The following is a 22800-nucleotide window of genomic DNA, read 5'->3' on the forward strand; positions in this document are numbered from 1 at the left end:
GCCAGTGGGCTGCTTGTCCCTGGAGCCCGTCACCTTGGCCGGTGCCTGCAGAAGCCATGAGGGAGTGCTCAGAAGCCGAGGACCGCAGACTTTGGCTGTGGGTTTGTCGAGATAGCGTGTGGAGGGTGAGCCCTCGCTCCACACTGGCTTCTCCTGGCTCTGCTGACTCCTTCCTGCCGACCTGCACCTGGGGTTGCTCCTGGGTCACTGAGGCAGAGTCCTGTGTCGTCCCTCGTTTGACTTGTTTCCTTGCTGAGGCCAGGTGATTCTCCTGTTTAGCATGCCCATTGAAATGCTCGTAACTGAGAAAGGGGCAAAGCCCTCCCTCCAGCTTTGTCCTGTGTGCTTTGTGCAGCTTTGAGTCTACCTGTTTGGTGTGGGGTAAATGTCAGAACCCGTGACCGTCTGTTCTCGGGACGGAGATGTGCCTGGCCCGCTGCGTCCAGTTGTACTCTGGGTAGATGTTGCTTTCGTCGTAAGAAATAGAGGCTTGAAGGGAAAGAGCCCGCAGTGAAGAGGCCTACTTCCCTGCAGGGGAATTGCGACGCGCAGCAGCGTCCTCCCGTCGTGCTCCCCACCCCTGCGCCGGGTCGGGCCTGCCCCGGAAGCTGCCAGAGCTGCTCCTGTGCGTCAGCATGACACGTCGCGGGATTTTGCGCACGGGCCTGTAGGGTCCTTTTGGTGTCAGTTGTGGGATCCAGACATCCCACTTGAGTTTGCCGAAGGACACAAGTAGTGCGCGCTTCGTAGCGCACTGAAAACCCAGACGTCCCTGAGGATAGCGGTGATTGTAGCGGAGCCTGACTACCTCCTGTGGGCAGCGTTGTCCCCTCAGGAGCACTTGGGCAGCTCCCCCGCAGGACTCCGGGGTGCCCAGCTCCCCAGTGCACGTTGCGCCCAGGGGAAGCCCCTGCCGGTCGGAGGAGATTACTTGGTTTGGGGGGAAGGAGAGGGCCAGGCAGGGTCCTGGAGGCAGAGCGGTGACCCAGGTGCGGCTCTGATTGCACGTGTGGAGGACGAGCTTTTCACGTCCGTCCCTTCTGCGTGTTCCTGGTCCGCGCCGGGCCAGCTCCCGTGGAGCTGGGGTGGTGGCGAGGAGGGCTGTCCTGCCCAAATGGGCTGCCTGTTGGGAAGGCGCTGCTTTTGTCAGAGTGCTGGAAGCTCTGTGTGCATCCTCGCAGGCAGGACCCTTGGCTTCGTCCACTTGGAGACACCGGCGGCGGCGTGTGGCGCCATTGTTGTCCCCCCGTGTCCTGCTGCGCGGCCCGGGCTGCCGGCTGCAGGCCCCAGAGGGCTGGGTGGAGCGTGGGGCACTGTGCTGCTGGGTGGGCACCCGGCGGGGTGTGGGGAGGGTGCCCGGTGCCGACAGCTGATGCGTTGGGTTTCGGCTTTTGTCGGTGGTCGCTCCGTTTCTGTCGCCTGACACGGCTCTCCCTTCTGCCCTGCAGGTTACCTTGCAGCGTCCCGGCGTTTGCAGGGACCGGCCCGTGTTGCCACCAGCACCTGGGCCCCCCTTGGGCCCTGTGCAGCCTCGCTCACCAGTACCGGATGCTCCACTTGGTAAGAGGAAAGCGTCCATTCCTCTGTTTGTTCCTTGCGTCACTGCAGGAGAAGGGCAGATCGCTCTCCAGGTCCCTCCCAGGGCATGGGCCACCCTGACTGGGCTGTCGGCCGTGCTCCCCTGGTCCCTTAGCGGACGCAATTGATGGACCGCGTCTTCCCCTCCCCCATCCTGCCCTGGGGAGGAGGTGTCTCTTGTAGAGTGGTAAGGAGTAAGAGGCCTGTGACAGAAGGCAGGCGTGTCAGTTCTGCACACGGGGCTTCAACAGGGAGCACGTTCCGGGCTCCCCGAAGGAGAAGCCCACCCCTGCCATTGTCTGCAGCGTGTGGAGCCCTGACCTTCCACGGCCGTTGATCGGCTATGGAAGAGACACCTGAACCCGTGGCCTGTGGTGTCTCCCTCAGGGTCACGAGACCCGTCTCCCACTCGGTCTGATGCGGGGACGAGTGGGATACGGGGAAGGAAGGCTCACCAGGTTTTGTGTGGCTTCAGCAAAGTCTTCGCAGGCGAGCCTAATCCTCCATCCCTTCTGTGGTTTTCAGCCCACGTAGGACCTGGCCCGGCCCCGGCATTGGCCAGCAGCTCCCGCCCGCCTGCGGCGGCCCCGGAGGCCCAGGTAAGTGGGGTGGCCGTGCTCCGTTGGACGTCGTCCTGGGAAAGGTGAGCTTCCTGTTTTCCCGGAAGCCTTTCCCGCCCTCATCTCCAGACTGTGTGTCCTGTGACGGGTCTGGCATGTCGTTCGCTTTCAAATTCAGTCTCCCCAGGGGCCAGTGGGCTGCTTGTCCCTGGAGCCCGTCACCTTGGCCGGTGCCTGCAGAAGCCATGAGGGAGTGCTCAGAAGCCGAGGACCGCAGACTTTGGCTGTGGGTTTGTCGAGATAGCGTGCGGAGGGTGAGCCCTCGCTCCACACTGGCTTCTCCTGGCTCTGCTGACTCCTTCCTGCCGACCTGCACCTGGGGTTGCTCCTGGGTCACTGAGGCAGAGTCCTGTGTCGTCCCTCGTTTGACTTGTTTCCTTGCTGAGGCCAGGTGATTCTCCTGTTTAGCATGCCCATTGAAATGCTCGTAACTGAGAAAGGGGCAAAGCCCTCCCTCCAGCTTTGTCCTGTGTGCTTTGTGCAGCTTTGAGTCTACCTGTTTGGTGTGGGGTAAATGTCAGAACCCGTGACCGTCTGTTCTCGGGACGGAGATGTGCCTGGCCCGCTGCGTCCAGTTGTACTCTGGGTAGATGTTGCTTTCGTCGTAAGAAATAGAGGCTTGAAGGGAAAGAGCCCGCAGTGAAGAGGCCTACTTCCCTGCAGGGGAATTGCGACGCGCAGCAGCGTCCTCCCGTCGTGCTCCCCACACCTGCGCCGGGTCGGGCCTGCCCCGGAAGCTGCCAGAGCTGCTCCTGTGCGTCAGCATGACACGTCGCGGGATTTTGTGCACGGGCCTGTAGGGTCCTTTTGGTGTCAGTTGTGGGATCCAGACATCCCACTTGAGTTTGCCGAAGGACACAAGTAGTGCGCGCTTCGTAGCGCACTGAAAACCCAGACGTCCCTGAGGATAGCGGTGATTGTAGCGGAGCCTGACTACCTCCTGTGGGCAGCGTTGTCCCCTCAGGAGCACTTGGGCAGCTCCCCCGCAGGACTCCGGGGTGCCCAGCTCCCCAGTGCACGTTGCGCCCAGGGGAAGCCCCTGCCGGTCGGAGGAGATTACTTGGTTTGGGGGGAAGGAGAGGGCCAGGCAGGGTCCTGGAGGCAGAGCGGTGACCCAGGTGCGGCTCTGATTGCACGTGTGGAGGACGAGCTTTTCACGTCCGTCCCTTCTGCGTGTTCCTGGTCCGCGCCGGGCCAGCTCCCGTGGAGCTGGGGTGGTGGCGAGGAGGGCTGTCCTGCCCAAAGGGGCTGCCTGTTGGGAAGGCGCTGCTTTTGTCAGAGTGCTGGAAGCTCTGTGTGCATCCTCGCAGGCAGGACCCTTGGCTTCGTCCACTTGGAGACACCGGCGGCGGCGTGTGGCGCCATTGTTGTCCCCCCGTGTCCTGCTGCGCGGCCCGGGCTGCCGGCTGCAGGCCCCAGAGGGCTGGGTGGAGCGTGGGGCACTGTGCTGCTGGGTGGGCACCCGGCGGGGTGTGGGGAGGGTGCCCGGTGCCGACAGCTGATGCGTTGGGTTTCGGCTTTTGTCGGTGGTCGCTCCGTTTCTGTCGCCTGACACGGCTCTCCCTTCTGCCCTGCAGGTTACCTTGCAGCGTCCCGGCGTTTGCAGGGACCGGCCCGTGTTGCCACCAGCACCTGGGCCCCCCTTGGGCCCTGTGCAGCCTCGCTCACCAGTACCGGATGCTCCACTTGGTAAGAGGAAAGCGTCCATTCCTCTGTTTGTTCCTTGCGTCACTGCAGGAGAAGGGCAGATCGCTCTCCAGGTCCCTCCCAGGGCATGGGCCACCCTGACTGGGCTGTCGGCCGTGCTCCCCTGGTCCCTTAGCGGACGCAATTGATGGACCGCGTCTTCCCCTCCCCCATCCTGCCCTGGGGAGGAGGTGTCTCTTGTAGAGTGGTAAGGAGTAAGAGGCCTGTGACAGAAGGCAGGCGTGTCAGTTCTGCACACGGGGCTTCAACAGGGAGCACGTTCCGGGCTCCCCGAAGGAGAAGCCCACCCCTGCCATTGTCTGCAGCGTGTGGAGCCCTGACCTTCCACGGCCGTTGATCGGCTATGGAAGAGACACCTGAACCCGTGGCCTGTGGTGTCTCCCTCAGGGTCACGAGACCCGTCTCCCACTCGGTCTGATGCGGGGACGAGTGGGATACGGGGAAGGAAGGCTCACCAGGTTTTGTGTGGCTTCAGCAAAGTCTTCGCAGGCGAGCCTAATCCTCCATCCCTTCTGTGGTTTTCAGCCCACGTAGGACCTGGCCCGGCCCCGGCATTGGCCGGCAGCTCCCGCCCGCCTGCGGCGGCCCCGGAGGCCCAGGTAAGTGGGGTGGCCGTGCTCCGTTGGACGTCGTCCTGGGAAAGGTGAGCTTCCTGTTTTCCCGGAAGCCATTCCCGCCCTCATCTCCAGACTGTGTGTCCTGGGACGGGTCTGGCATGTCGTTCGCTTTCCAATTCAGTCTCCCCAGGGGCCAGTGGGCTGCTTGTCCCTGGAGCCCGTCACCTTGGCCGGTGCCTGCAGAAGCCATGAGGGAGTGCTCAGAAGCCGAGGACCGCAGACTTTGGCTGTGGGTTTGTCGAGATAGCGTGCGGAGGGTGAGCCCTCGCTCCACACTGGCTTCTCCTGGCTCTGCTGACTCCTTCCTGCCGACCTGCACCTGGGGTTGCTCCTGGGTCACTGAGGCAGAGTCCTGTGTCGTCCCTCGTTTGACTTGTTTCCTTGCTGAGGCCAGGTGATTCTCCTGTTTAGCATGCCCATTGAAATGCTCGTAACTGAGAAAGGGGCAAAGCCCTCCCTCCAGCTTTGTCCTGTGTGCTTTGTGCAGCTTTGAGTCTACCTGTTTGGTGTGGGGTAAATGTCAGAACCCGTGACCGTCTGTTCTCGGGACGGAGATGTGCCTGGCCCGCTGCGTCCAGTTGTACTCTGGGTAGATGTTGCTTTCGTCGTAAGAAATAGAGGCTTGAAGGGAAAGAGCCCGCAGTGAAGAGGCCTACTTCCCTGCAGGGGAATTGCGACGCGCAGCAGCGTCCTCCCGTCGTGCTCCCCACACCTGCGCCGGGTCGGGCCTGCCCCGGAAGCTGCCAGAGCTGCTCCTGTGCGTCAGCATGACACGTCGCGGGATTTTGTGCACGGGCCTGTAGGGTCCTTTTGGTGTCAGTTGTGGGATCCAGACATCCCACTTGAGTTTGCCGAAGGACACAAGTAGTGCGCGCTTCGTAGCGCACTGAAAACCCAGACGTCCCTGAGGATAGCGGTGATTGTAGCGGAGCCTGACTACCTCCTGTGGGCAGCGTTGTCCCCTCAGGAGCACTTGGGCAGCTCCCCCGCAGGACTCCGGGGTGCCCAGCTCCCCAGTGCACGTTGCGCCCAGGGGAAGCCCCTGCCGGTCGGAGGAGATTACTTGGTTTGGGGGGAAGGAGAGGGCCAGGCAGGGTCCTGGAGGCAGAGCGGTGACCCAGGTGCGGCTCTGATTGCACGTGTGGAGGACGAGCTTTTCACGTCCGTCCCTTCTGCGTGTTCCTGGTCCGCGCCGGGCCAGCTCCCGTGGAGCTGGGGTGGTGGCGAGGAGGGCTGTCCTGCCCAAAGGGGCTGCCTGTTGGGAAGGCGCTGCTTTTGTCAGAGTGCTGGAAGCTCTGTGTGCATCCTCGCAGGCAGGACCCTTGGCTTCGTCCACTTGGAGACACCGGCGGCGGCGTGTGGCGCCATTGTTGTCCCCCCGTGTCCTGCTGCGCGGCCCGGGCTGCCGGCTGCAGGCCCCAGAGGGCTGGGTGGAGCGTGGGGCACTGTGCTGCTGGGTGGGCACCCGGCGGGGTGTGGGGAGGGTGCCCGGTGCCGACAGCTGATGCGTTGGGTTTCGGCTTTTGTCGGTGGTCGCTCCGTTTCTGTCGCCTGACACGGCTCTCCCTTCTGCCCTGCAGGTTACCTTGCAGCGTCCCGGCGTTTGCAGGGACCGGCCCGTGTTGCCACCAGCACCTGGGCCCCCCTTGGGCCCTGTGCAGCCTCGCTCACCAGTACCGGATGCTCCACTTGGTAAGAGGAAAGCGTCCATTCCTCTGTTTGTTCCTTGCGTCACTGCAGGAGAAGGGCAGATCGCTCTCCAGGTCCCTCCCAGGGCATGGGCCACCCTGACTGGGCTGTCGGCCGTGCTCCCCTGGTCCCTTAGCGGACGCAATTGATGGACCGCGTCTTCCCCTCCCCCATCCTGCCCTGGGGAGGAGGTGTCTCTTGTAGAGTGGTAAGGAGTAAGAGGCCTGTGACAGAAGGCAGGCGTGTCAGTTCTGCACACGGGGCTTCAACAGGGAGCACGTTCCGGGCTCCCCGAAGGAGAAGCCCACCCCTGCCATTGTCTGCAGCGTGTGGAGCCCTGACCTTCCACGGCCGTTGATCGGCTATGGAAGAGACACCTGAACCCGTGGCCTGTGGTGTCTCCCTCAGGGTCACGAGACCCGTCTCCCACTCGGTCTGATGCGGGGACGAGTGGGATACGGGGAAGGAAGGCTCACCAGGTTTTGTGTGGCTTCAGCAAAGTCTTCGCAGGCGAGCCTAATCCTCCATCCCTTCTGTGGTTTTCAGCCCACGTAGGACCTGGCCCGGCCCCGGCATTGGCCGGCAGCTCCCGCCCGCCTGCGGCGGCCCCGGAGGCCCAGGTAAGTGGGGTGGCCGTGCTCCGTTGGACGTCGTCCTGGGAAAGGTGAGCTTCCTGTTTTCCCGGAAGCCATTCCCGCCCTCATCTCCAGACTGTGTGTCCTGGGACGGGTCTGGCATGTCGTTCGCTTTCAAATTCAGTCTCCCCAGGGGCCAGTGGGCTGCTTGTCCCTGGAGCCCGTCACCTTGGCCGGTGCCTGCAGAAGCCATGAGGGAGTGCTCAGAAGCCGAGGACCGCAGACTTTGGCTGTGGGTTTGTCGAGATAGCGTGCGGAGGGTGAGCCCTCGCTCCACACTGGCTTCTCCTGGCTCTGCTGACTCCTTCCTGCCGACCTGCACCTGGGGTTGCTCCTGGGTCACTGAGGCAGAGTCCTGTGTCGTCCCTCGTTTGACTTGTTTCCTTGCTGAGGCCAGGTGATTCTCCTGTTTAGCATGCCCATTGAAATGCTCGTAACTGAGAAAGGGGCAAAGCCCTCCCTCCAGCTTTGTCCTGTGTGCTTTGTGCAGCTTTGAGTCTACCTGTTTGGTGTGGGGTAAATGTCAGAACCCGTGACCGTCTGTTCTCGGGACGGAGATGTGCCTGGCCCGCTGCGTCCAGTTGTACTCTGGGTAGATGTTGCTTTCGTCGTAAGAAATAGAGGCTTGAAGGGAAAGAGCCCGCAGTGAAGAGGCCTACTTCCCTGCAGGGGAATTGCGACGCGCAGCAGCGTCCTCCCGTCGTGCTCCCCACCCCTGCGCCGGGTCGGGCCTGCCCCGGAAGCTGCCAGAGCTGCTCCTGTGCGTCAGCATGACACGTCGCGGGATTTTGCGCACGGGCCTGTAGGGTCCTTTTGGTGTCAGTTGTGGGATCCAGACATCCCACTTGAGTTTGCCGAAGGACACAAGTAGTGCGCGCTTCGTAGCGCACTGAAAACCCAGACGTCCCTGAGGATAGCGGTGATTGTAGCGGAGCCTGACTACCTCCTGTGGGCAGCGTTGTCCCCTCAGGAGCACTTGGGCAGCTCCCCCGCAGGACTCCGGGGTGCCCAGCTCCCCAGTGCACGTTGCGCCCAGGGGAAGCCCCTGCCGGTCGGAGGAGATTACTTGGTTTGGGGGGAAGGAGAGGGCCAGGCAGGGTCCTGGAGGCAGAGCGGTGACCCAGGTGCGGCTCTGATTGCACGTGTGGAGGACGAGCTTTTCACGTCCGTCCCTTCTGCGTGTTCCTGGTCCGCGCCGGGCCAGCTCCCGTGGAGCTGGGGTGGTGGCGAGGAGGGCTGTCCTGCCCAAATGGGCTGCCTGTTGGGAAGGCGCTGCTTTTGTCAGAGTGCTGGAAGCTCTGTGTGCATCCTCGCAGGCAGGACCCTTGGCTTCGTCCACTTGGAGACACCGGCGGCGGCGTGTGGCGCCATTGTTGTCCCCCCGTGTCCTGCTGCGCGGCCCGGGCTGCCGGCTGCAGGCCCCAGAGGGCTGGGTGGAGCGTGGGGCACTGTGCTGCTGGGTGGGCACCCGGCGGGGTGTGGGGAGGGTGCCCGGTGCCGACAGCTGATGCGTTGGGTTTCGGCTTTTGTCGGTGGTCGCTCCGTTTCTGTCGCCTGACACGGCTCTCCCTTCTGCCCTGCAGGTTACCTTGCAGCGTCCCGGCGTTTGCAGGGACCGGCCCGTGTTGCCACCAGCACCTGGGCCCCCCTTGGGCCCTGTGCAGCCTCGCTCACCAGTACCGGATGCTCCACTTGGTAAGAGGAAAGCGTCCATTCCTCTGTTTGTTCCTTGCGTCACTGCAGGAGAAGGGCAGATCGCTCTCCAGGTCCCTCCCAGGGCATGGGCCACCCTGACTGGGCTGTCGGCCGTGCTCCCCTGGTCCCTTAGCGGACGCAATTGATGGACCGCGTCTTCCCCTCCCCCATCCTGCCCTGGGGAGGAGGTGTCTCTTGTAGAGTGGTAAGGAGTAAGAGGCCTGTGACAGAAGGCAGGCGTGTCAGTTCTGCACACGGGGCTTCAACAGGGAGCACGTTCCGGGCTCCCCGAAGGAGAAGCCCACCCCTGCCATTGTCTGCAGCGTGTGGAGCCCTGACCTTCCACGGCCGTTGATCGGCTATGGAAGAGACACCTGAACCCGTGGCCTGTGGTGTCTCCCTCAGGGTCACGAGACCCGTCTCCCACTCGGTCTGATGCGGGGACGAGTGGGATACGGGGAAGGAAGGCTCACCAGGTTTTGTGTGGCTTCAGCAAAGTCTTCGCAGGCGAGCCTAATCCTCCATCCCTTCTGTGGTTTTCAGCCCACGTAGGACCTGGCCCGGCCCCGGCATTGGCCGGCAGCTCCCGCCCGCCTGCGGCGGCCCCGGAGGCCCAGGTAAGTGGGGTGGCCGTGCTCCGTTGGACGTCGTCCTGGGAAAGGTGAGCTTCCTGATTTCCCGGAGGCCTTTCCCGCACTCATCTCCAGACTGTGTGTCCTGTGACGGGTCTGGCATGTCGTTCGCTTTCAAATTCAGTCTCCCCAGGGGCCAGTGGGCTGCTTGTCCCTGGAGCCCGTCACCTTGGCCGGTGCCTGCAGAAGCCATGAGGGAGTGCTCAGAAGCCGAGGACCGCAGACTTTGGCTGTGGGTTTGTCGAGATAGCGTGCGGAGGGTGAGCCCTCGCTCCACACTGGCTTCTCCTGGCTCTGCTGACTCCTTCCTGCCGACCTGCACCTGGGGTTGCTCCTGGGTCACTGAGGCAGAGTCCTGTGTCGTCCCTCGTTTGACTTGTTTCCTTGCTGAGGCCAGGTGATTCTCCTGTTTAGCATGCCCATTGAAATGCTCGTAACTGAGAAAGGGGCAAAGCCCTCCCTCCAGCTTTGTCCTGTGTGCTTTGTGCAGCTTTGAGTCTACCTGTTTGGTGTGGGGTAAATGTCAGAACCCGTGACCGTCTGTTCTCGGGACGGAGATGTGCCTGGCCCGCTGCGTCCAGTTGTACTCTGGGTAGATGTTGCTTTCGTCGTAAGAAATAGAGGCTTGAAGGGAAAGAGCCCGCAGTGAAGAGGCCTACTTCCCTGCAGGGGAATTGCGACGCGCAGCAGCGTCCTCCCGTCGTGCTCCCCACCCCTGCGCCGGGTCGGGCCTGCCCCGGAAGCTGCCAGAGCTGCTCCTGTGCGTCAGCATGACACGTCGCGGGATTTTGTGCACGGGCCTGTAGGGTCCTTTTGGTGTCAGTTGTGGGATCCAGACATCCCACTTGAGTTTGCCGAAGGACACAAGTAGTGCGCGCTTCGTAGCGCACTGAAAACCCAGACGTCCCTGAGGATAGCGGTGATTGTAGCGGAGCCTGACTACCTCCTGTGGGCAGCGTTGTCCCCTCAGGAGCACTTGGGCAGCTCCCCCGCAGGACTCCGGGGTGCCCAGCTCCCCAGTGCACGTTGCGCCCAGGGGAAGCCCCTGCCGGTCGGAGGAGATTACTTGGTTTGGGGGGAAGGAGAGGGCCAGGCAGGGTCCTGGAGGCAGAGCGGTGACCCAGGTGCGGCTCTGATTGCACGTGTGGAGGACGAGCTTTTCACGTCCGTCCCTTCTGCGTGTTCCTGGTCCGCGCCGGGCCAGCTCCCGTGGAGCTGGGGTGGTGGCGAGGAGGGCTGTCCTGCCCAAAGGGGCTGCCTGTTGGGAAGGCGCTGCTTTTGTCAGAGTGCTGGAAGCTCTGTGTGCATCCTCGCAGGCAGGACCCTTGGCTTCGTCCACTTGGAGACACCGGCGGCGGCGTGTGGCGCCATTGTTGTCCCCCCGTGTCCTGCTGCGCGGCCCGGGCTGCCGGCTGCAGGCCCCAGAGGGCTGGGTGGAGCGTGGGGCACTGTGCTGCTGGGTGGGCACCCGGCGGGGTGTGGGGAGGGTGCCCGGTGCCGACAGCTGATGCGTTGGGTTTCGGCTTTTGTCGGTGGTCGCTCCGTTTCTGTCGCCTGACACGGCTCTCCCTTCTGCCCTGCAGGTTACCTTGCAGCGTCCCGGCGTTTGCAGGGACCGGCCCGTGTTGCCACCAGCACCTGGGCCCCCCTTGGGCCCTGTGCAGCCTCGCTCACCAGTACCGGATGCTCCACTTGGTAAGAGGAAAGCGTCCATTCCTCTGTTTGTTCCTTGCGTCACTGCAGGAGAAGGGCAGATCGCTCTCCAGGTCCCTCCCAGGGCATGGGCCACCCTGACTGGGCTGTCGGCCGTGCTCCCCTGGTCCCTTAGCGGACGCAATTGATGGACCGCGTCTTCCCCTCCCCCATCCTGCCCTGGGGAGGAGGTGTCTCTTGTAGAGTGGTAAGGAGTAAGAGGCCTGTGACAGAAGGCAGGCGTGTCAGTTCTGCACACGGGGCTTCAACAGGGAGCACGTTCCGGGCTCCCCGAAGGAGAAGCCCACCCCTGCCATTGTCTGCAGCGTGTGGAGCCCTGACCTTCCACGGCCGTTGATCGGCTATGGAAGAGACACCTGAACCCGTGGCCTGTGGTGTCTCCCTCAGGGTCACGAGACCCGTCTCCCACTCGGTCTGATGCGGGGACGAGTGGGATACGGGGAAGGAAGGCTCACCAGGTTTTGTGTGGCTTCAGCAAAGTCTTCGCAGGCGAGCCTAATCCTCCATCCCTTCTGTGGTTTTCAGCCCACGTAGGACCTGGCCCGGCCCCGGCATTGGCCAGCAGCTCCCGCCCGCCTGCGGCGGCCCCGGAGGCCCAGGTAAGTGGGGTGGCCGTGCTCCGTTGGACGTCGTCCTGGGAAAGGTGAGCTTCCTGTTTTCCCGGAAGCCTTTCCCGCCCTCATCTCCAGACTGTGTGTCCTGTGACGGGTCTGGCATGTCGTTCGCCTTCAAATTCAGTCTCCCCAGGGGCCAGTGGGCTGCTTGTCCCTGGAGCCCGTCACCTTGGCCGGTGCCTGCAGAAGCCATGAGGGAGTGCTCAGAAGCCGAGGACCGCAGACTTTGGCTGTGGGTTTGTCGAGATAGCGTGCGGAGGGTGAGCCCTCGCTCCACACTGGCTTCTCCTGGCTCTGCTGACTCCTTCCTGCCGACCTGCACCTGGGGTTGCTCCTGGGTCACTGAGGCAGAGTCCTGTGTCGTCCCTCGTTTGACTTGTTTCCTTGCTGAGGCCAGGTGATTCTCCTGTTTAGCATGCCCATTGAAATGCTCGTAACTGAGAAAGGGGCAAAGCCCTCCCTCCAGCTTTGTCCTGTGTGCTTTGTGCAGCTTTGAGTCTACCTGTTTGGTGTGGGGTAAATGTCAGAACCCGTGACCGTCTGTTCTCGGGACGGAGATGTGCCTGGCCCGCTGCGTCCAGTTGTACTCTGGGTAGATGTTGCTTTCGTCGTAAGAAATAGAGGCTTGAAGGGAAAGAGCCCGCAGTGAAGAGGCCTACTTCCCTGCAGGGGAATTGCGATGCGCAGCAGCGTCCTCCCGTCGTGCTCCCCACCCCTGCGCCGGGTCGGGCCTGCCCCGGAAGCTGCCAGAGCTGCTCCTGTGCGTCAGCATGACACGTCGCGGGATTTTGCGCACGGGCCTGTAGGGTCCTTTTGGTGTCAGTTGTGGGATCCAGACATCCCACTTGAGTTTGCCGAAGGACACAAGTAGTGCGCGCTTCATAGCGCACTGAAAACCCAGACGTCCCTGAGGATAGCGGTGATTGTAGCGGAGCCTGACTACCTCCTGTGGGCAGCGTTGTCCCCTCAGGAGCACTTGGGCAGCTCCCCCGCAGGACTCCGGGGTGCCCAGTTCCCCAGTGCACGTTGCGCCTAGGGGAAGCCCCTGCCGGTCGGAGGAGATTACTTGGTTTGGGGGGAAGGAGAGGGCCAGGCAGGGTCCTGGAGGCAGAGCAGTGACCCAGGTGCGGCTCTGATTGCACGTGTGGAGGACGAGCTTTTCACGTCCGTCCCTTCTGCGTGTTCTTGGTCCGCGCCGGGCCAGCTCCCGTGGAGCTGGGGTGGTGGCGAGGAGGGCTGTCCTGCCCAAAGGGGCTGCCTGTTGGGAAGGCGCTGCTTTTGTCAGAGTGCTGGAAGCTCTGTGTGCATCCTCGCAGGCAGGACCCTTGGCTTCGTCCACTTGGAGACACCGGCGGCGGCGTGTGGCGCCATTGTTGTCCCCCCGTGTCCTGCTGCGCGGCCCGGGCTGCCGGCTGCAGGCCCCAGAGGGCTGGGTGGAGCGTGGGGCACTGTGCTGCTGGGTGGGCACCCGGCGGGGTGTGGGGAGGGTGCCCGGTGCCGACAGCTGATGCGTTGGGTTTCGGCTTTTGTCGGTGGTCGCTCCGTTTCTGTCGCCTGACACGGCTCTCCCTTCTGCCCTGCAGGTTACCTTGCAGCGTCCCGGCGTTTGCAGGGACCGGCCCGTGTTGCCACCAGCACCTGGGCCCCCCTTGGGCCCTGTGCAGCCTCGCTCACCAGTACCGGATGCTCCACTTGGTAAGAGGAAAGCGTCCATTCCTCTGTTTGTTCCTTGCGTCACTGCAGGAGAAGGGCAGATCGCTCTCCAGGTCCCTCCCAGGGCATGGGCCACCCTGACTGGGCTGTCGGCCGTGCTCCCCTGGTCCCTTAGCGGACGCAATTGATGGACCGCGTCTTCCCCTCCCCCATCCTGCCCTGGGGAGGAGGTGTCTCTTGTAGAGTGGTAAGGAGTAAGAGGCCTGTGACAGAAGGCAGGCGTGTCAGTTCTGCACACGGGGCTTCAACAGGGAGCACGTTCCGGGCTCCCCGAAGGAGAAGCCCACCCCTGCCATTGTCTGCAGCGTGTGGAGCCCTGACCTTCCACGGCCGTTGATCGGCTATGGAAGAGACACCTGAACCCGTGGCCTGTGGTGTCTCCCTCAGGGTCACGAGACCCATCTCCCACTCGGTCTGATGCGGGGACGAGTGGGATACGGGGAAGGAAGGCTCACCAGGTTTTGTGTGGCTTCAGCAAAGTCTTCGCAGGCGAGCCTAATCCTCCATCCCTTCTGTGGTTTTCAGCCCACGTAGGACCTGGCCCGGCCCCGGCATTGGCCGGCAGCTCCCGCCCGCCTGCGGCGGCCCCGGAGGCCCAGGTAAGTGGGGTGGCCGTGCTCCGTTGGACGTCGTCCTGGGAAAGGTGAGCTTCCTGTTTTCCCGGAAGCCATTCCCGCCCTCATCTCCAGACTGTGTGTCCTGGGACGGGTCTGGCATGTCGTTCGCTTTCCAATTCAGTCTCCCCAGGGGCCAGTGGGCTGCTTGTCCCTGGAGCCCGTCACCTTGGCCGGTGCCTGCAGAAGCCATGAGGGAGTGCTCAGAAGCCGAGGACCGCAGACTTTGGCTGTGGGTTTGTCGAGATAGCGTGCGGAGGGTGAGCCCTCGCTCCACACTGGCTTCTCCTGGCTGTGCTGACTCCTTCCTGCCGACCTGCACCTGGGGTTGCTCCTGGGTCACTGAGGCAGAGTCCTGTGTCGTCCCTCGTTTGACTTGTTTCCTTGCTGAGGCCAGGTGATTCTCCTGTTTAGCATGCCCATTGAAATGCTCGTAACTGAGAAAGGGGCAAAGCCCTCCCTCCAGCTTTGTCCTGTGTGCTTTGTGCAGCTTTGAGTCTACCTGTTTGGTGTGGGGTAAATGTCAGAACCCGTGACCGTCTGTTCTCGGGACGGAGATGTGCCTGGCCCGCTGCGTCCAGTTGTACTCTGGGTAGATGTTGCTTTCGTCGTAAGAAATAGAGGCTTGAAGGGAAAGAGCCCGCAGTGAAGAGGCCTACTTCCCTGCAGGGGAATTGCGACGCGCAGCAGCGTCCTCCCGTCGTGCTCCCCACCCCTGCGCCGGGTCGGGCCTGCCCCGGAAGCTGCCAGAGCTGCTCCTGTGCGTCAGCATGACACGTCGCGGGATTTTGCGCACGGGCCTGTAGGGTCCTTTTGGTGTCAGTTGTGGGATCCAGACATCCCACTTGAGTTTGCCGAAGGACACAAGTAGTGCGCGCTTCGTAGCGCACTGAAAACCCAGACGTCCCTGAGGATAGCGGTGATTGTAGCGGAGCCTGACTACCTCCTGTGGGCAGCGTTGTCCCCTCAGGAGCACTTGGGCAGCTCCCCCGCAGGACTCCGGGGTGCCCAGCTCCCCAGTGCACGTTGCGCCCAGGGGAAGCCCCTGCCGGTCGGAGGAGATTACTTGGTTTGGGGGGAAGGAGAGGGCCAGGCAGGGTCCTGGAGGCAGAGCGGTGACCCAGGTGCGGCTCTGATTGCACGTGTGGAGGACGAGCTTTTCACGTCCGTCCCTTCTGCGTGTTCCTGGTCCACGCCGGGCCAGCTCCCGTGGAGCTGGGGTGGTGGCGAGGAGGGCTGTCCTGCCCAAAGGGGCTGCCTGTTGGGAAGGCGCTGCTTTTGTCAGAGTGCTGGAAGCTCTGTGTGCATCCTCGCAGGCAGGACCCTTGGCTTCGTCCACTTGGAGACACCGGCGGCGGCGTGTGGCGCCATTGTTGTCCCCCCGTGTCCTGCTGCGCGGCCCGGGCTGCCGGCTGCAGGCCCCAGAGGGCTGGGTGGAGCGTGGGGCACTGTGCTGCTGGGTGGGCACCCGGTGGGGTGTGGGGAGGGTGCCCGGTGCCGACAGCTGATGCGTTGGGTTTCGGCTTTTGTCGGTGGTCGCTCCGTTTCTGTCGCCTGACACGGCTCTCCCTTCTGCCCTGCAGGTTACCTTGCAGCGTCCCGGCGTTTGCAGGGACCGGCCCGTGTTGCCACCAGCACCTGGGCCCCCCTTGGGCCCTGTGCAGCCTCGCTCACCAGTACCGGATGCTCCACTTGGTAAGAGGAAAGCGTCCATTCCTCTGTTTGTTCCTTGCGTCACTGCAGGAGAAGGGCAGATCGCTCTCCAGGTCCCTCCCAGGGCATGGGCCACCCTGACTGGGCTGTCGGCCGTGCTCCCCTGGTCCCTTAGCGGACGCAATTGATGGACCGTGTCTTCCCCTCCCCCATCCTGCCCTGGGGAGGAGGTGTCTCTTATAGAGTGGTAAAGAGTAAGAGGCCTGTGACAGAAGGCAGGCGTGTCAGTTCTGCACACGGGGCTTCAACAGGGAGCACGTTCCGGGCTTCCCGAAGGAGAAGCCCACCCCTGCCATTGTCTGCAGCGTGTGGAGCCCTGACCTTCCACGGCCGTTGATCGGCTATGGAAGAGACACCTGAACCCGTGGCCTGTGGTGTCTCCCTCAGGGTCACGAGACCCGTCTCCCACTCGGTCTGATGCGGGGACGAGTGGGATACGGGGAAGGAAGGCTCACCAGGTTTTGTGTGGCTTCAGCAAAGTCTTCGCAGGCGAGCCTAATCCTCCATCCCTTCTGTGGTTTTCAGCCCACGTAGGACCTGGCCCGGCCCCGGCATTGGCCGGCAGCTCCCGCCCGCCTGCGGCGGCCCCGGAGGCCCAGGTAAGTGGGGTGGCCGTGCTCCGTTGGACGTCGTCCTGGGAAAGGTGAGCTTCCTGTTTTCCCGGAAGCCATTCCCGCCCTCATCTCCAGACTGTGTGTCCTGGGACGGGTCTGGCATGTCGTTCGCTTTCAAATTCAGTCTCCCCAGGGGCCAGTGGGCTGCTTGTCCCTGGAGCCCGTCACCTTGGCCGGTGCCTGCAGAAGCCATGAGGGAGTGCTCAGAAGCCGAGGACCGCAGACTTTGGCTGTGGGTTTGTCGAGATAGCGTGCGGAGGGTGAGCCCTCGCTCCACACTGGCTTCTCCTGGCTCTGCTGACTCCTTCCTGCCGACCTGCACCTGGGGTTGCTCCTGGGTCACTGAGGCAGAGTCCTGTGTCGTCCCTCGTTTGACTTGTTTCCTTGCTGAGGCCAGGTGATTCTCCTGTTTAGCATGCCCATTGAAATGCTCGTAACTGAGAAAGGGGCAAAGCCCTCCCTCCAGCTTTGTCCTGTGTGCTTTGTGCAGCTTTGAGTCTACCTGTTTGGTGTGGGGTAAATGTCAGAACCCGTGACCGTCTGTTCTCGGGACGGAGATGTGCCTGGCCCGCTGCGTCCAGTTGTACTCTGGGTAGATGTTGCTTTCGTCGTAAGAAATAGAGGCTTGAAGGGAAAGAGCCCGCAGTGAAGAGGCCTACTTCCCTGCAGGGGAATTGCGACGCGCAGCAGCGTCCTCCCGTCGTGCTCCCCACCCCTGCGCCGGGTCGGGCCTGCCCCGGAAGCTGCCAGAGCTGCTCCTGTGCGTCAGCATGACACGTCGCGGGATTTTGCGCACGGGCCTGTAGGGTCCTTTTGGTGTCAGTTGTGGGATCCAGACATCCCACTTGAGTTTGCCGAAGGACACAAGTAGTGCGCGCTTCGTAGCGCACTGAAAACCCAGACGTCCCTGAGGATAGCGGTGATTGTAGCGGAGCCTGACTACCTCCTGTGGGCAGCGTTGTCCCCTCAGGAGCACTTGGGCAGCTCCCCCGCAGGACTCCGGGGTGCCCAGCTCCCCAGTGCACGTTGCGCCCAGGGGAAGCCCCTGCCGGTTGGAGGAGATTACTTCGTTTGGGGGGAAGGAGAGGGCCAGGCAGGGTCCTGGAGGCAGAGCGGTGACCCAGGTGCGGCTCTGATTGCACGTGTGGAGGACGAGCTTTTCACGTCCGTCCCTTCTGCGTGTTCCTGGTCCGCGCCGGGCCAGCTCCCGTGGAGCTGGGGTGGTGGCGAGGAGGGCTGTCCTGCCCAAAGGGGCTGCCTGTTGGGAAGGCGCTGCTTTTGTCAGAGTGCTGGAAGCTCTGTGTGCATCCTCGCAGGCAGGACCCTTGGCTTCGTCCACTTGGAGACACCGGCGGCGGCGTGTGGCGCCATTGTTGTCCCCCCGTGTCCTGCTGCGCGGCCCGGGCTGCCGGCTGCAGGCCCCAGAGGGCTGGGTGGAGCGTGGGGCACTGTGCTGCTGGGTGGGCACCCGGCGGGGTGTGGGGAGGGTGCCCGGTGCCGACAGCTGATGCGTTGGGTTTCGGCTTTTGTCGGTGGTCGCTCCGTTTCTGTCGCCTGACACGGCTCTCCCTTCTGCCCTGCAGGTTACCTTGCAGCGTCCCGGCGTTTGCAGGGACCGGCCCGTGTTGCCACCAGCACCTGGGCCCCCCTTGGGCCCTGTGCAGCCTCGCTCACCAGTACCGGATGCTCCACTTGGTAAGAGGAAAGCGTCCATTCCTCTGTTTGTTCCTTGCGTCACTGCAGGAGAAGGGCAGATCGCTCTCCAGGTCCCTCCCAGGGCATGGGCCACCCTGACTGGGCTGTCGGCCGTGCTCCCCTGGTCCCTTAGCGGACGCAATTGATGGACCGCGTCTTCCCCTCCCCCATCCTGCCCTGGGGAGGAGGTGTCTCTTGTAGAGTGGTAAGGAGTAAGAGGCCTGTGACAGAAGGCAGGCGTGTCAGTTCTGCACACGGGGCTTCAACAGGGAGCACGTTCCGGGCTCCCCGAAGGAGAAGCCCACCCCTGCCATTGTCTGCAGCGTGTGGAGCCCTGACCTTCCACGGCCGTTGATCGGCTATGGAAGAGACACCTGAACCCGTGGCCTGTGGTGTCTCCCTCAGGGTCACGAGACCCGTCTCCCACTCGGTCTGATGCGGGGACGAGTGGGATACGGGGAAGGAAGGCTCACCAGGTTTTGTGTGGCTTCAGCAAAGTCTTCGCAGGCGAGCCTAATCCTCCATCCCTTCTGTGGTTTTCAGCCCACGTAGGACCTGGCCCGGCCCCGGCATTGGCCGGCAGCTCCCGCCCGCCTGCGGCGGCCCCGGAGGCCCAGGTAAGTGGGGTGGCCGTGCTCCGTTGGACGTCGTCCTGGGAAAGGTGAGCTTCCTGTTTTCCCGGAAGCCATTCCCGCCCTCATCTCCAGACTGTGTGTCCTGGGACGGGTCTGGCATGTCGTTCGCTTTCAAATTCAGTCTCCCCAGGGGCCAGTGGGCTGCTTGTCCCTGGAGCCCGTCACCTTGGCCGGTGCCTGCAGAAGCCATGAGGGAGTGCTCAGAAGCCGAGGACCGCAGACTTTGGCTGTGGGTTTGTCGAGATAGCGTGCGGAGGGTGAGCCCTCGCTCCACACTGGCTTCTCCTGGCTCTGCTGACTCCTTCCTGCCGACCTGCACCTGGGGTTGCTCCTGGGTCACTGAGGCAGAGTCCTGTGTCGTCCCTCGTTTGACTTGTTTCCTTGCTGAGGCCAGGTGATTCTCCTGTTTAGCATGCCCATTGAAATGCTCGTAACTGAGAAAGGGGCAAAGCCCTCCCTCCAGCTTTGTCCTGTGTGCTTTGTGCAGCTTTGAGTCTACCTGTTTGGTGTGGGGTAAATGTCAGAACCCGTGACCGTCTGTTCTCGGGACGGAGATGTGCCTGGCCCGCTGCGTCCAGTTGTACTCTGGGTAGATGTTGCTTTCGTCGTAAGAAATAGAGGCTTGAAGGGAAAGAGCCCGCAGTGAAGAGGCCTACTTCCCTGCAGGGGAATTGCGACGCGCAGCAGCGTCCTCCCGTCGTGCTCCCCACCCCTGCGCCGGGTCGGGCCTGCCCCGGAAGCTGCCAGAGCTGCTCCTGTGCGTCAGCATGACACGTCGCGGGAGTTTGCGCACGGGCCTGTAGGGTCCTTTTGGTGTCAGTTGTGGGATCCAGACATCCCACTTGAGTTTGCCGAAGGACACAAGTAGTGCGCGCTTCGTAGCGCACTGAAAACCCAGACGTCCCTGAGGATAGCGGTGATTGTAGCGGAGCCTGACTACCTCCTGTGGGCAGCGTTGTCCCCAAAGGAGCACTTGGGCAGCTCCCCCGCAGGACTCCGGGGTGCCCAGCTCCCCAGTGCACGTTGCGCCCAGGGGAAGCCCCTGCCGGTCGGAGGAGATTACTTGGTTTGGGGGGAAGGAGAGGGCCAGGCAGGGTCCTGGAGGCAGAGCGGTGACCCAGGTGCGGCTCTGATTGCACGTGTGGAGGACGAGCTTTTCACGTCCGTCCCTTCTGCGTGTTCCTGGTCCACGCCGGGCCAGCTCCCGTGGAGCTGGGGTGGTGGCGAGGAGGGCTGTCCTGCCCAAAGGGGCTGCCTGTTGGGAAGGCGCTGCTTTTGTCAGAGTGCTGGAAGCTCTGTGTGCATCCTCGCAGGCAGGACCCTTGGCTTCGTCCACTTGGAGACACCGGCGGCGGCGTGTGGCGCCATTGTTGTCCCCCCGTGTCCTGCTGCGCGGCCCGGGCTGCCGGCTGCAGGCCCCAGAGGGCTGGGTGGAGCGTGGGGCACTGTGCTGCTGGGTGGGCACCCGGCGGGGTGTGGGGAGGGTGCCCGGTGCCGACAGCTGATGCGTTGGGTTTCGGCTTTTGTCGGTGGTCGCTCCGTTTCTGTCGCCTGACACGGCTCTCCCTTCTGCCCTGCAGGTTACCTTGCAGCGTCCCGGCGTTTGCAGGGACCGGCCCGTGTTGCCACCAGCACCTGGGCCCCCCTTGGGCCCTGTGCAGCCTCGCTCACCAGTACCGGATGCTCCACTTGGTAAGAGGAAAGCGTCCATTCCTCTGTTTGTTCCTTGCGTCACTGCAGGAGAAGGGCAGATCGCTCTCCAGGTCCCTCCCAGGGCATGGGCCACCCTGACTGGGCTGTCGGCCGTGCTCCCCTGGTCCCTTAGCGGACGCAATTGATGGACCGCGTCTTCCCCTCCCCCATCCTGCCCTGGGGAGGAGGTGTCTCTTGTAGAGTGGTAAGGAGTAAGAGGCCTGTGACAGAAGGCAGGCGTGTCAGTTCTGCACACGGGGCTTCAACAGGGAGCACGTTCCGGGCTCCCCGAAGGAGAAGCCCACCCCTGCCATTGTCTGCAGCGTGTGGAGCCCTGACCTTCCACGGCCGTTGATCGGCTATGGAAGAGACACCTGAACCCGTGGCCTGTGGTGTCTCCCTCAGGGTCACGAGACCTGTCTCCCACTCGGTCTGATGCGGGGACGAGTGGGATACGGGGAAGGAAGGCTCACCAGGTTTTGTGTGGCTTCAGCAAAGTCTTCGCAGGCGAGCCTAATCCTCCATCCCTTCTGTGGTTTTCAGCCCACGTAGGACCTGGCCCGGCCCCGGCATTGGCCGGCAGCTCCCGCCCGCCTGCGGCGGCCCCGGAGGCCCAGGTAAGTGGGGTGGCCGTGCTCCGTTGGACGTCGTCCTGGGAAAGGTGAGCTTCCTGTTTTCCCGGAAGCCATTCCCGCCCTCATCTCCAGACTGTGTGTCCTGGGACGGGTCTGGCATGTCGTTCGCTTTCCAATTCAGTCTCCCCAGGGGCCAGTGGGCTGCTTGTCCCTGGAGCCCGTCACCTTGGCCGGTGCCTGCAGAAGCCATGAGGGAGTGCTCAGAAGCCGAGGACCGCAGACTTTGGCTGTGGGTTTGTCGAGATAGCGTGCGGAGGGTGAGCCCTCGCTCCACACTGGCTTCTCCTGGCTCTGCTGACTCCTTCCTGCCGACCTGCACCTGGGGTTTCTCCTGGGTCACTGAGGCAGAGTCCTGTGTCGTCCCTCGTTTGACTTGTTTCCTTGCTGAGGCCAGGTGATTCTCCTGTTTAGCATGCCCATTGAAATGCTCGTAACTGAGAAAGGGGCAAAGCCCTCCCTCCAGCTTTGTCCTGTGTGCTTTGTGCAGCTTTGAGTCTACCTGTTTGGTGTGGGGTAAATGTCAGAACCCGTGACCGTCTGTTCTCGGGACGGAGATGTGCCTGGCCCGCTGCGTCCAGTTGTACTCTGGGTAGATGTTGCTTTCGTCGTAAGAAATAGAGGCTTGAAGGGAAAGAGCCCGCAGTGAAGAGGCCTACTTCCCTGCAGGGGAATTGCGACGCGCAGCAGCGTCCTCCCGTCGTGCTCCCCACCCCTGCGCCGGGTCGGGCCTGCCCCGGAAGCTGCCAGAGCTGCTCCTGTGCGTCAGCATGACACGTCGCGGGATTTTGCGCACGGGCCTGTAGGGTCATTTTGGTGTCAGTTGTGGGATCCAGACATCCCACTTGAGTTTGCCGAAGGACACAAGTAGTGCGCGCTTCGTAGCGCACTGAAAACCCAGACGTCCCTGAGGATAGCGGTGATTGTAGCGGAGCCTGACTACCTCCTGTGGGCAGCGTTGTCCCCTCAGGAGCACTTGGGCAGCTCCCCCGCAGGACTCCGGGGTGCCCAGCTCCCCAGTGCACGTTGCGCCCAGGGGAAGCCCCTGCCGGTCGGAGGAGATTACTTGGTTTGGGGGGAAGGAGAGGGCCAGGCAGGGTCCTGGAGGCAGAGCGGTGACCCAGGTGCGGCTCTGATTGCACGTGTGGAGGACGAGCTTTTCACGTCCGTCCCTTCTGCGTGTTCCTGGTCCGCGCCGGGCCAGCTCCCGTGGAGCTGGGGTGGTGGCGAGGAGGGCTGTCCTGCCCAAAGGGGCTGCCTGTTGGGAAGGCGCTGCTTTTGTCAGAGTGCTGGAAGCTCTGTGTGCATCCTCGCAGGCAGGACCCTTGGCTTCGTCCACTTGGAGACACCGGCGGCGGCGTGTGGCGCCATTGTTGTCCCCCCGTGTCCTGCTGCGCGGCCCGGGCTGCCGGCTGCAGGCCCCAGAGGGCTGGGTGGAGCGTGGGGCACTGTGCTGCTGGGTGGGCACCCGGCGGGGTGTGGGGAGGGTGCCCGGTGCCGACAGCTGATGCGTTGGGTTTCGGCTTTTGTCGGTGGTCGCTCCGTTTCTGTCGCCTGACACGGCTCTCCCTTCTGCCCTGCAGGTTACCTTGCAGCGTCCCGGCGTTTGCAGGGACCGGCCCGTGTTGCCACCAGCACCTGGGCCCCCCTTGGGCCCTGTGCAGCCTCGCTCACCAGTACCGGATGCTCCACTTGGTAAGAGGAAAGCGTCCATTCCTCTGTTTGTTCCTTGCGTCACTGCAGGAGAAGGGCAGATCGCTCTCCAGGTCCCTCCCAGGGCATGGGCCACCCTGACTGGGCTGTCGGCCGTGCTCCCCTGGTCCCTTAGCGGACGCAATTGATGGACCGCGTCTTCCCCTCCCCCATCCTGCCCTGGGGAGGAGGTGTCTCTTGTAGAGTGGTAAGGAGTAAGAGGCCTGTGACAGAAGGCAGGCGTGTCAGTTCTGCACACGGGGCTTCAACAGGGAGCACGTTCCGGGCTCCCCGAAGGAG

The 22800-nt window shown here is 63.1% G+C and overlaps 1 protein-coding gene across 1 annotated transcript in view; it reads left to right on the forward strand.

Moving 5' to 3' along the window:
* Positions 1-3699: 3699 nt before the first annotated feature.
* Positions 3700-22800, forward strand: part of LOC140691676 (uncharacterized) — an 83375-nt gene continuing 64274 nt past the window's right edge. The window contains exons 1-8 of the mRNA XM_072955532.1: positions 3700-3708; positions 3776-3887; positions 4431-4504; positions 6103-6214; positions 6758-6831; positions 8430-8541; positions 9085-9158; positions 10757-10858. Coding sequence (XP_072811633.1) covers positions 3700-3708; positions 3776-3887; positions 4431-4504; positions 6103-6214; positions 6758-6831; positions 8430-8541; positions 9085-9158; positions 10757-10858 — 669 coding nt within the window. The remainder of the gene's footprint in view (positions 3709-3775; positions 3888-4430; positions 4505-6102; positions 6215-6757; positions 6832-8429; positions 8542-9084; positions 9159-10756; positions 10859-22800) is intronic.

Source organism: Vicugna pacos, chromosome 36 (genome assembly GCF_048564905.1).
Source record: "Vicugna pacos chromosome 36, VicPac4, whole genome shotgun sequence".
NCBI classification, from domain to species: domain Eukaryota; kingdom Metazoa; phylum Chordata; class Mammalia; order Artiodactyla; family Camelidae; genus Vicugna; species Vicugna pacos.